The 13622-nt window shown below is 41.1% G+C and overlaps 1 protein-coding gene across 4 annotated transcripts in view; it reads right to left on the bottom strand.

Moving 5' to 3' along the window:
• Positions 1 to 13622, bottom strand: part of rictor (rapamycin-insensitive companion of Tor) — a 223535-nt gene that overhangs the window by 191596 nt on the left and 18317 nt on the right. For 3 of the 4 annotated variants that reach the window (XM_071696194.1, XM_071696196.1, XM_071696195.1), the window contains exon 4: positions 7635 to 7825. In XM_071696194.1, the coding sequence (XP_071552295.1) occupies positions 7635 to 7825 (191 nt within the window). Of the gene's footprint in view, positions 1 to 7634; positions 7826 to 8501; positions 8566 to 13622 lie in introns of all 4 variants that reach the window. The other variant, XM_071696197.1, reaches the window with a different exon arrangement.

Raw genomic sequence — 13622 nt, 5'->3', positions numbered from 1 at the left:
CCACTTCTCCTCGTTCCCTCCACCTCTGACACATATATCCTCTTGGTCAATCTTTCCTCACTCATTCTCTCCATGTGCTCAAACCATTTCAAAACACCCTCTTCTGCTCTCTCAACCACGCTCTTTTTATTTCCACTCATCTCTCTTACCCTTACGTTACTTACTCGATCAAACCACCTCACATTGTCCTCAAACATCTCATTTCCAGCACATCCATCCTCCTGCACACAACTCTATCCATAGCCCACGCCTCGCAACCATACAACATTGTTAGAACCACTATTCCTTCAAACATACCCATTTTTGCTTTCTGAGATAATGTTCTCGACTTCCACACATTCTTCAAGGCTCCCATAATTTTCGCCCCCTCCCCCACCCTAAGATCCACTTCCGCTTCCATGGTTCCATCCACTGCCAGATCCACTCCCAGATATCTAAAACACTATACTTCCTCCAGTTTTTCTCCACTCAAACTTACCTCCCAATTGACTTGACCCTCAACCCTACTGTACCTAATAACCTTGCTCTTATTCACATTTACTCTTAACTTTCTTCTTTCACACTTTTTACCAAACTCAGTCACCAGCTTCTGCAGTTTCTCACATGAATCAGCCACCAGCGCTGTATCATCAGCGAACAACAACTGACTCACTTCCCAAGCTCTCTCATCCCCAACAGACTTCATACTTGCCCCTCTTTCCAAAACTCTTGCATTTACCTCCCTAACAACCCCATCCATAAACAAATTAAACAACCATGGAGACATCACACACCCCTGCCGCAAACCTACATTCACTGAGAACCAATCACTTTCCTCTCTTCCTACACGTACACATGCCTTACATCCTCGATAAAAACTTTTCACTGCTTCTAACAACTTGCCTCCCACACCATATATTCTTAATACCTTCCACAGAGCATCTCTATCAACTCTATCAAATGCCTTCTCCAGATCCATAAATGCTACATACAAATCCATTTGCTTTTCTAAGTATTTCTCACATACATTCTTCAAAGCAAACACCTGATCCACACATCCTCTACCACTTCTGAAACCACACTGCTCTTCCCCAATCTGATGCTCTGTACATGCCTTCACCCTCTCAATCAATACCCTCCCATATAATTTACCAGGAATACTCAACAAACTTATACCTCTGTAATTTGAGCACTCACTCTTATCCCCTTTGCCTTTGTACAATGGCACTATGCACGCATTCCGCCAATCCTCAGGCACCTCACCATGAGTCATACATACATTAAATAACCTTACCAACCATTCAACAATACAGTCACCCCCTTTTTTAATAAATTCCACTGCAATACCATCCAAACCTGCTGCTTGCCGGCTTTCATCTTCCGCAAAGTTTTCACTACCTCTTCTCTGTTTACCAAATCATTTTCCCTAACCCTCTCACTTTGCACACCACCTCGACCAAAACACCCTATATCTGCCACTGTATCATCAAACACATTCAACAAACCTTCAAAATACTCACTCCATCTCCTTCTCACATCACCACTACTTGTTATCACCTCCCCATTTGCACGCTTCACTGAAGTTCCCATTTGCTCCCTTGTCTTACGCACTTTATTTACCTCCTTCCAGAACATCTTTATATATATATATATATATATATATATATATATATATATATATTTTTTTTTTTTTTTTTATACCTTGTCGCTGTCTCCCGCGTTGCGAGGTAGCGCAAGGAAACAGACGAAAGAAATGGCCCAACCCCCCCCATACACATGTACATACACACGTCCACACACGCAAATATACATACCTACACAGCTTTCCATGGTTTACCCCAGACGCTTCACATGCCTTGATTCAATCCACTGACAGCACGTCAACCCCTGTATACCACATCGCTCCAATTCACTCTATTCCTTGCCCTCCTTTCACCCTCCTGCATGTTCAGGCCCCGATCACACAAAATCTTTTTCACTCCATCTTTCCACCTCCAATTTGGTCTCCCTCTTCTCCTCGTTCCCTCCACCTCCGACACATATATCCTCTTGGTCAATCTTTCCTCACTCATTCTCTCCATGTGCCCAAACCATTTCAAAACACCCTCTTCTGCTCTCTCAACCACGCTCTTTTTATTTCCACACATCTATCTTACCCTTACGTTACTTACTCGATCAAACCACCTCACACCACACATTGTCCTCAAACATCTCATTTCCAGCACATCCATCCTCCTGCGCACAACTCTATCCATAGCCCACGCCTCGCAACCATACAACATTGTTGGAACCACTATTCCTTCAAACATACCCATTTTTGCTTTCCGAGATAATGTTCTCGACTTCCACACATTCTTCAAGGCTCCCATAATTTTCGCCCCCTCCCCCACCCTAAGATCCACTTCCGCTTCCATGGTTCCATCCACTGCCAGATCCACTCCCAGATATCTAAAACACTATACTTCCTCCAGTTTTTCTCCATTCAAACTCACCTCCCAATTGACTTGACCCTCAACCCTACTGTACCTAATAACCTTGCTCTTATTCACATTTACTCTTAACTTTCTTCTTCCACACACTTTACCAAACTCAGTCACCAGCTTCTGCAGTTTCTCACATGAATCAGCCACCAGCGCTGTATCATCAGCGAACAACAACTGACTCACTTCCCAAGCTCTCTCATCCCCAACAGACTTCATACTTGCCCCTCTTTCCAAAACTCTTGCATTTACCTCCCTAACAACCCCATCCATAAACAAATTAAACAACCATAGAGACATCACACACCCCTGCCGCAAACCTACATTCACTGAGAACCAATCACTTTCCTCTCTTCCTACCCGTACACATGCCTTACATCCTCGATAAAAATTTTTCACTGCTTCTAACAACTTTCCTCCCACACCATATATTCTTAATACCTTCCACAGAGCATCTCTATCAACTCTATCAAATGCCTTCTCCAGATCCATAAATGCTACATACAAATCCATTTGCTTTTCTAAGTATTTCTCACATACATTCTTCAAAGCAAACACCTGATCCACACATCCTCTACCACTTCTGAAACCACACTGCTCTTCCCCAATCTGATGCTCTGTACATGCCTTCACCCTCTCAATCAATACCCTCCCATATAATTTACCAGGAATACTCAACAAACTTATACCTCTGTAATTTGAGCACTCACTCTTATCCCCTTTGCCTTTGTACAATGGCACTATGCACGCATTCCGCCAATCCTCAGGCACCTCACCATGAGTCATACATACATTAAATAACCTTACCAACCATTCAACAATACAGTCACCCCCTTTTTTAATAAATTCCACTGCAATACCATCCAAACCTGCTGCTTGCCGGCTTTCATCTTCCGCAAAGTTTTCACTACCTCTTCTCTGTTTACCAAATCATTTTCCCTAACCCTCTCACTTTGCACACCACCTCGACCAAAACACCCTATATCTGCCACTGTATCATCAAACACATTCAACAAACCTTCAAAATACTCACTCCATCTCCTTCTCACATCACCACTACTTGTTATCACCTCCCCATTTGCACGCTTCACTGAAGTTCCCATTTGCTCCCTTGTCTTACGCACTTTATTTACCTCCTTCCAGAACATCTTTATATATATATATATATATATATATATATATATATATATATTTTTTTTTTTTTTTTTTATACCTCGTTGCTGTCTCCCGCGGTTGCGAGGTAGCGCAAGGAAACAGACGAAAGAAATGGCCCAACCCCCCCCATACACATGTACATACACACGTCCACACACGCAAATATACATACCTACACAGCTTTCCATGGTTTACCCCGGACGCTTCACATGCCTTGATTCAATTGACTGACAGCACGTCAACCCCTGTATACCACATCGCTCCAATTCACTCTATTCCTTGCCCTCCTTTCACCCTCCTGCATGTTCAGGCCCCGATCACACAAAATCCTTTTCACTCCATCTTTCCACCTCCAATTTGGTCTCCCTCTTCTCCTCGTTCCCTCCACCTCCGACACATATATCCTCTTGGTCAATCTTTCCTCACTCATTCTCTCCATGTGCCCAAACCATTTCAAAACACCCTCTTCTGCTCTCTCAACCACGCTCTTTTTATTTCCACACATCTCTCTCTTACCCTTACGTTACTTACTCGATCAAACCACCTCACACCACACATTGTCCTCAAACATCTCATTTCCAGCACATCCATCCTCCTGCGCACAACTCTATCCATAGCCCACGCCTCGCAACCATACAACATTGTTGGAACCACTATTCCTTCAAACATACCCATTTTTGCTTTCCGAGATAATGTTCTCGACTTCCACACATTTTTCAAGGCTCCCAAAATTTTCGCCCCCTCCCCCACCCTATGATCCACTTCCGCTTCCATGGTTCCATCCGCTGACAGATCCACTCCCAGATATCTAAAACACTTCACTTCCTCCAGTTTTTCTCCATTCAAACTCATCTCCCAATTGACTTGACCCTCAACCCTACTGTACCTAATAACCTTGCTCTTATTCACATTTACTCTTAACTTTCTTCTTCCACACACTTTACCACAGAGACATCACACATTCCTTCCTTATACCTACATATATCCTAAAATTTTCGCTCAGCTCTCAATCCACTCTTACACATGCATCTACACCTCTATAGAAGGCTTTTACACCATCCAACAGTTTTACCCTATTCCATATTTCCTTAACACATCCCACAAAGCATTCCACTCAACTCTGTCATATGCTTTCTCTAGATCCATAAAAGCTGCATACAACTTCTTACCTTTCACTAAATATTTTTCCACAGTCACCTTTACTACAAACTCTGATCCAGACATCCTCTATCTTTCCTAAAACCTCCTTGCTCTTCACTTATTCTGCATTCAGTCACTTCCAACACTGTCAAATAATGTTCTTGCATACACTTTTCCAGGAGCTGTGGTTTCGGTGCATTACACATGACAGCTAGAGACTGAGTGTGAACGAATGTGACTTTTGTTGTCTTTTCCTAGCACTACCTCGCACGTGCGTGGGGGAAGGGGGGTGCCATTTCATGTGTGGCGGGGTGGCAATGGGAATGGATGAAGGCAGCAAGTATGGATATGTATATGTGTATATATGTATATGTCTGTGTATGGATATGTATGAATATGTTGAAATGTATAGGTATGTATATGTGCATGTGTGGGCATTTATGTATATACATGTGTATGTGGGTTGGTTAGGCCATTTCTTTTGTCTGTTTCCTTGTGCTACCTCGCTAATGCGGGAGATAGCCACTGTTATAAAAAAATGAAAAAAATACTTTTCCTGGTGTACTTAACAGAACTATTCTCCTATAATTGTTACATACATCCTTTGTACCTTTTCCTTTATATAAAGGAACAATAATAGCTTTCACCCAATCCTCAGGCACAACCCTCTGTTTCCATGCTAAATTAAATATAAGATGCATTGACTCTATCACACTTTCTCCTCCATACATCAGCACTTCAGCCATAATTCCATCCACTCCAAGTGCCTTTCCTACCTTCAGCCTCATTATTGCCCTTCTTACTTCCCTCTTTGCTATAGGCCCCTACACTTGTATCCTCTTACTTCCCTAATCCATATCCATGCTTGTAACCACTGCTGCCTCCCCTTCTCCCACATTCATCAGTTCTTCAAAACATTCTTTCCATCATCCTTTCACTTCCTCCTTTTGATTCTGCAATTCCCCTTCCTTGCTTCTCACATCAACATTTCCACTCTTACATACACCTTTTTCACATCCTTGCAGTTTAGTTTCTTATCATCCTGAAGCTTTTCACTTATCTTTCTTCCAAAATCTTCATTGACTCTTTCTTTGCTTTCCTCTATCAGCTTCTTATTTTGTATTCTTCCTCCTCCTTGACTAAACTTCTAGTGGTACATTCCTCTTGAACAATCTACCTTATGCTTTTTTTCTTCTCTTCCACAGCTTTTCTAATTTCTTTTGTCCACTATGCATTGCCCTTTTTATTCATATATCTCACTACCTTGTATCCAACTACTGATTCTGCAACCTTTACTAGTATTTTTCTAAACATTCTAAGCACTCACTCACACTTGACTGCATTCCTACATACATTGCATTTCCACCTAAGCTTTCAGTTACCTTCCTTTCTACATTCAATCTCATTAATAATGCACCAAAACTAGAGACCACCAATTAGAGCCAAGTCCTTCAGATTACAGTTTTGCTTGATCACTTCATATGACCTTGTTCAATCAAATAACAGCATATTGCCTCTCATACATCATATTGCTCTCTCATTAAATAAAATGCATGCCTCTCACCCTCCTGAATGTTTTGGCCCCCAAACCCCAAAGTCTATCTCCGCTCAACTCTTCTGTCTCCTCCTCAGGCTTAAACCCATTCCCGTGCTCCCACCACTTTTAATACACAAATAAACTTTGTCAGTCATTCAACACTCATCTTCTCAACGTGTCTGGAACATTCCCATGCATGTTGTTTGGCTCTCACAATCAGTAATACTCACAAAACTCCACAATGTGATTTCTTACCTGATCAACCCATCTCACACCACATATTGTCCTCAAGCAATTAATTTCTATCACATCTTCCCTCTTCCAAAAATCAACATTTTGAAATAAAAGATTCTTAAAAGTCAAATAATAGTTAAATATACCACACAAATCACAGCACTGCTGAAAATAAAGAATGATACATTTACTTATATTATAATACAATTCTTTACTGCATCATCACATCTAATTGTTAAGTGATTGGATGTAAAAAGCATCCATTGATGGATGTACTACTGTTCTGACTTAAAAGTGTAAATTCGTATCTTAAACCATCTTACTTTGTCTATGTCAGGACTGCTGGTATTACTTCCTGTCTTATCAAAGAAGGCTACCTGATTAGTTTAAATATATCCCTATAAACAAATATCCAACCTCCTCCTTTTTGTTCCCATATTCTGAATGTCTTTCCAAAAGGCTATAACCTGCTTCTTTTTAAAATGAGCTTTCTGCCTCCTCAAAAACTTTATATTACTCTTTTCCAATTTCTTTCATCTACAGGCCTGGCCTAAATGAAGACTTTTGTTCATGCCAGGAACTTTCGAATATGAAAGAGGAAGTTTTGTAAAATGAAAAAAAAATGCAGTATTCAAAACACTGTATATGAGAGCATTGGAAAATATACATAAGTAAATATTCTGTTTTCATAACTGTTCACCTTTCCTTCCTAAGCATGGCATTAAGACCAAATGACTGAACCTTCAAGGAAAAATCCTCTTATGGCTCTTCCCTCAGTTGCCCCTTTAGAGTAAACAAAATAGGGAAGATCTGTAGCCCTCACTCCATTCCCTCTTTGTTATTTTCTAAGACATATGGAAGATACATGGATAGTATTCTCTTCCCAATTCCAGAGATAACAAACAAAATACCTCAAGTACAATATATGATAACTGAAGAGGGATAAAAAATAATCATGAGAAATGTTAACTAGCTCAAAAATAAAAGACAAAAATTACCAAATATCTATTTGGTCAGTAGGTAAGACAAGAACAGACACTTTGTACTAATTGCATCTATTTGCTTAATGCAGTATACATACAGAAAAATTTTCTCTTCACCATACACACCCATTTCATTAAGCGTAGCAAGAGCAGATCTAAGAAGCCTGTCTCTTTCCTTGGCTCCATCTCGAGCAATGGCAGTAAGGCAGCGAGCTAGGGCTACAGGGAAAAGATTTGGTGCAACTTGTAGCATCCGACGTGCCAACCTCAGACTCTGAACACGCTCTATTTGATTATCAAGCATGATGTCAATACACCTGCAAAACAAATTTTCAGGGAAGAAAGTTTATCAAACATCTAGCTATTAAAATCAAAGGATATCATATGCATCACCTCATTCATATCTGAGATAGAAAGGTAACTCAAATAAATATTGGAAAATGTATGGTGTGATAGGCTAGGTACCACATTCCACATTTGCTGTTAAGTGGAAGCAAAAATGTAGAGCAGCAGTCAAAACTATATCATGGAGTTAGACAAATAACATAAACTAGGCTTTAAGATTCAGGTATGTAAATCAGTGCTATATGAAAATCTTTCATACGTAGGCACAATATCTGCACAAGGTGTTCATCACCTGGGATATGAGCAACTCACCAAAAAATATAAATTTTCTATGTGCACTGTATAGTATCTTAAATTTTGCCCTACATTATAAACATCTTGAAGTTTTTGTTACCTATACGAAAAATTCACTGAATATCTACAAGAGTTAGATCTATATTTCTAAGGTCTCATCAAAAGACAAACTTATCTTTGAAAAAATGAAATTTCAGTTTAACACTAATAATCAAGCCTAGAGTGCTTAAAAATACACAATAGATCATCTAAAACCTTTTGCTGTTTCACTGATTTTTAAGGGTGGCACCAGCCCTGAAAAGTGTTAGCAATCCATCAAAAAATTCAGTTATAAAATTCAGCATTTTCTATTACCTTTTCAATGTTAAAAGGATATATGTTTGTAGAGATCGAGCATTAAAACTCAATGAAATCCAAACTGAAATGAGAAAAAGGAGTTTACAAAAAAAAGGAACAAAATATGAAAACATTTTCTACCATGAATGACATATATATATATATATATTTTTTTTTTTTTTTTTTTGCTGTCTCCCGCGTTTGCGAGGTAGCGCAAGGAAACAGACGAAAGAAATGGCCCAACCCACCCCCATACACATGTATATACATACGTCCACACACGCAAATATACATACCTACACAGCTTTCCATGGTTTACCCCAGACGCTTCACATGCCTTTATTCTATCCACTGACAGCACGTCAACCCCGGTATACCACATCGCTCTAATTCACTCTATTCCTTGCCCTCCTTTCACCCTCCTGCATGTTCAGGCCCCGATCACACAAAATCTTTTTCACTCCATCTTTCCACCTCCAATTTGGTCTCCCTCTTCTCCTCGTTCCCTCCACCTCCAACACATATATCCTCTTGGTCAATCTTTCCTCACTCATTCTCTCCATGTGACCAAACCATTTCAAAACACCCTCTTCTGCTCTCTCAACCACGCTCTTTTTATTTCCACACATCTCTCTTACCCTTACGTTACTTACTCGATCAAACCACCTCACACCACACATTGTCCTCAAACATCTCATTTCCAGCACATCCATCCTCCTGCGCACAACTCTATCCATAGTCCACACCTCGCAACCATACAACATTGTTGGAACCACTATTCCTTCAAACATACCCATTTTTGCTTTCTGAGATAATGTTCTCGACTTCCACACATTCTTCAAGGCTCCCAGAATTTTCGCCCCCTCCCCCACCCTATGATCCACTTCCGCTTCCATGGTTCCATCCGCTGCCAGATCCACTCCCAGATATCTAAAACACTTTACTTCCTCCAGTTTTTCTCCATTCAAACTCACCTCCCAATTGACTTGACCCTCAACCCTACTGTACCTAATAACCTTGCTCTTATTCACATTTACTCTTAACTTTCTTCTTTCACACACTTTACCAAACTCAGTCACCAGCTTCTGCAGTTTCTCACATGAATCAGCCACCAGCGCTGTATCATCAGCGAACAACAACCGACTCACTTCCCAAGCTCTCTCATCCCCAACAGACTTCATACTTGCCCCTCTTTCCAAAACTCTTGCATTCATCTCCCTAACAACCCCATCCATAAACAAATCAAACAACCATGGAGACATCACACACCCTGCCGCAAACCTACATTCACTGAGAACCAATCACTTTCCTCTCTTCCTACACGTACACATGCCTTACATCCTCGATAAAAACTTTTCACTGCTTCTAACAACTTGCCTCCCACACCATATATTCTTAATACCTTCCACAGAGCATCTCTATCAACTCTATCATATGCCTTCTCCAGATCCATAAATGCTACATACAAATCCATTTGCTTTTCTAAGTATTTCTCACATACATTCTTCAAAGCAAACACCTGATCCACACATCCTCTACCACTTCTGAAACCACACTACTCTTCCCCAATCTGATGCTCTGTACATGCCTTCACCCTCTCAATCAATACCCTCCCATATAATTTACCAGGAATACTCAACAAACTTATACCTCTGTAATTTGAGGACTCACTCTTATCCCCTTTGCCTTTGTACAATGGCACTATGCACGCATTCCGCCAATCCTCAGGCACCTCACCATGAGTCATACATACATTAAATAACCTTACCAACCAGTCAATAATACAGTCACCCTCTTTTTTAATAAATTCCACTGCAATACCATCCAAACCTGCTGCCTTGCCGGCTTTCATCTTCCGCAAAGCTTTTACTACCTCTTCTCTGTTTACCAAATCATTTTCCCTAACCCTCTCACTTTGCACACCACCTCGACCAAAACACCCTATATCTGCCACTCTATATATATATATATATATATATATATATATATATATATATATATATATATATATATATATGCCCTCCTTTCACCCTCCTGCATGTTCAGGCCCCGATCACACGAAATCTTTTTCACTCCATCTTTCCACCTCCAATTTGGTCTCCCTCTTCTCCTCGTTCCCTCCACCTCCGACACATATATCCTCTTGGTCAATCTTTCCTCACTCATTCTCTCCATGTGCTCAAACCATTTCAAAACACCCTCTTCTGCTCTCTCAACCACGCTCTTTTTATTTCCACACATCTCTCTTACCCTTACGTTACTTACTCAATCAAACCACCTCACACCACACATTGTCCTCAAACATCTCATTTCCAGCACATCCATCCTCCTGTGCACAACTCTATCCATAGTCCACGCCTCGCATCCATACAACATTGTTGGAACCACTATTCCTTCAAACATACCCATTTTTGCTTTCCGAGACAATGTTCTCGACTTCCACACATTCTTCAAGGCTCCCAGAATTTTCGCCCCCTCCCCCACCCTATGATCCACTTCCGCTTCCATGGTTCCATACGCTGCCAGATCCACTGACATATATCTAAAACACTTCACTTCCTCCAGTTTTTCTCCATTCAAACTCACCTCCCAACTGAATTGACCCTCAACCCTACTGTACCTAATAACCTTGCTCTTATTCACATTTACTCTTAACTTTCTTCTTTCACACACTTTACCAAACTCAGTCACCAGCTTCTGCAGTTTCTCACATGAATCAGCCACCAGCGCTGTATCATCAGCGAACAACAACTGACTCACTTCCCAAGCTCTCTCATCCCCAACAGACTTCATACTTGCCCCTCTTTCCAAAACTCTTGCATTCACCTCCCTAACAACCCCATCCATAAACAAATTAAACAACCATGGAGACATCACACACCCCTGCCGCAAACCTACATTCACTGAGAACCAATCACTTTCCTCTCTTCCTACAGATACACATGCCTTACATCCTCGATAAAAACTTTTCACTGCTTCTAACAACTTTCCTCCCACACCATATATTCTTAATACCTTCCACAGAGCATCTCTATCAACTCTATCATATGCCTTCTCCAGATCCATAAATGCTACATACAAATCCATTTGCTTTTCTAAGTATTTCTCACATACATTCTTCAAAGCAAACACCTGATCCACACATCCTCTACCACTTCTGAAACCACACTGCTCTTCCCCAATCTGATGCTCTGTACATGCCTTCACCCTCTCAATCAATACCCTCCCATATAATTTGCCAGGAATACTCAACAAACTTATACCTCTGTAATTTGAGGACTCACTCTTATCCCCTTTGCCTTTGTACAATGGCACTATGCACTATATATATATATATATATATATATATATATATATATATATATATATATATATATATATATATATATATAAAAATACTTAGAAAAGCAAATGGATTTGTATGTAGCATTTATGAATCTGGAGAAGGCATATGATAGAGTTGATAGAGATGCTCTGTGGAAGGTATTAAGAATATATGGTGTGGGAGGCAAGTTGTTAGAAGCAGTGAAAAGTTTTTATCGAGGATGTAAGGCATGTGTACATGTGGAAAGAGAGGAAAGTGATTGGTTCTCAATGAATGTAGGTTTGCGGCAGGGGTGTGTGATGTCTCCATGGGGTGTGTGATGTCTCCATGGTTGTTTAATTTGTTTATGGATGGGGTTGTTAGGGAGGTGAATGCAAGAGTTTTGGAAAGAGGGGCAAGTATGAAGTCTGTTGGGGATGAGAGAGCTTGGGAAGTGAGTCAGTTGTTGTTCGCTGATGATACAGCGCTGGTGGCTGATTCATGTGAGAAACTGCAGAAGCTGGTGACTGAGTTTGGTAAACTATGTGAAAGAAGAAAGTTAAGAGTAAATGTGAATAAGAGCAAGGTTATTAGGTACAGTAGGGTTGAGGGTCAAGTCACTTGGGAGGTAAGTTTGAATGGAGAAAAACTGGAGGAAGTAAAGTGTTTTAGATATCTGGGAGTGGATCTGGCAGCGGATGGAACCATGGAAGCGGAAGTGAATCATAGGGTGGGGGAGGGGGCGAAAGTCCTGGGAGCCTTGAAGAATGTGTGGAAGTCGAGAACATTATCTCGGAAAGCAAAAATGGGAATGTTTGAAGGAATAGTGGTTCCAACAATGTTATGTGGTTGCGAGGCGTGGGCTATGGATAGAGTTGTGCGCAGGAAGGTGGATGTGCTGGAAATGAGATGTTTGAGGACAATGCGTGGTGTGAGGTGGTTTGATCGAGTAAGTAATGTAAAGGTAAGAGAGATGTGTGGAAATAAAAAGAGCGTGTTTGAGAGAGCAGAAGAGGGTGTTTTGAAATGGTTTGGGCACATGGAGAGAATGAGTGAGGAAAGGTTGACCAAGAGGATATATGTGTCGGAGGTGGAGGGAACGAGGAGAAGAGGGAAACCAAATTGGAGGTGGAAAGATGGAGTAAAAAAGATTCTGAGTGATCGGGGCCTGAACATGCAGGAGGGTGAAAGGCGTGCAAGGAATAGAGTGAATTGGAACGATATGGTATACTGGGGTCGACGTGCTGTCAATGGATTGAACCAAGGCATGTGTACCGTCTGGGGTAAACCATGGAAAGTTCTGTGGGGCCTGGATGTGGAAAGGGAGCTGTGGTTTCGGTGCATTATTACATGACAGCTAGAGACTGAGTGTGAACGAATGGGGCCTTTGTTGTCTTTTCCTTGCGCTACCTCGCACACATGAGGGGGAGGGGGTTGTTATTCCATGTGTGGCGAGGTGGCGATGGGAATAAATAAAAGCAGACAGTATGAATTATTATTATTATTATTTTGCTTTGACGCTGTCTCCCGTGTTTGCGAGGTAGCGCAAGGAAACAGACGAAAGAAATGGCCCAACCCACCCCCATACACAATGTATACACACACACGTCCACACACGCAAAATATACATACCTATACATCTCAATGTACACATATATATACATACACAGACACATACATATATACCAATGCACACAATTCACACTGTCTGCCCCCATTCACTCCCATCGCCACCTCGCCACACATGGAATACCTTCCCCCTCCCCCCTCATGTGTGCGAGGTAGCACTAGGAAAAGACAACAAAGGCCCCATTCGTTCACACTCAGTCTCTAGC

The sequence above is a fragment of the Panulirus ornatus genome, chromosome 59 (assembly GCF_036320965.1).
Source record: "Panulirus ornatus isolate Po-2019 chromosome 59, ASM3632096v1, whole genome shotgun sequence".
NCBI lineage: Eukaryota > Metazoa > Arthropoda > Malacostraca > Decapoda > Palinuridae > Panulirus > Panulirus ornatus.
Note: the sequence above shows the minus strand (reverse complement) of the source record. Positions and strands in the feature narration are given on the sequence as shown.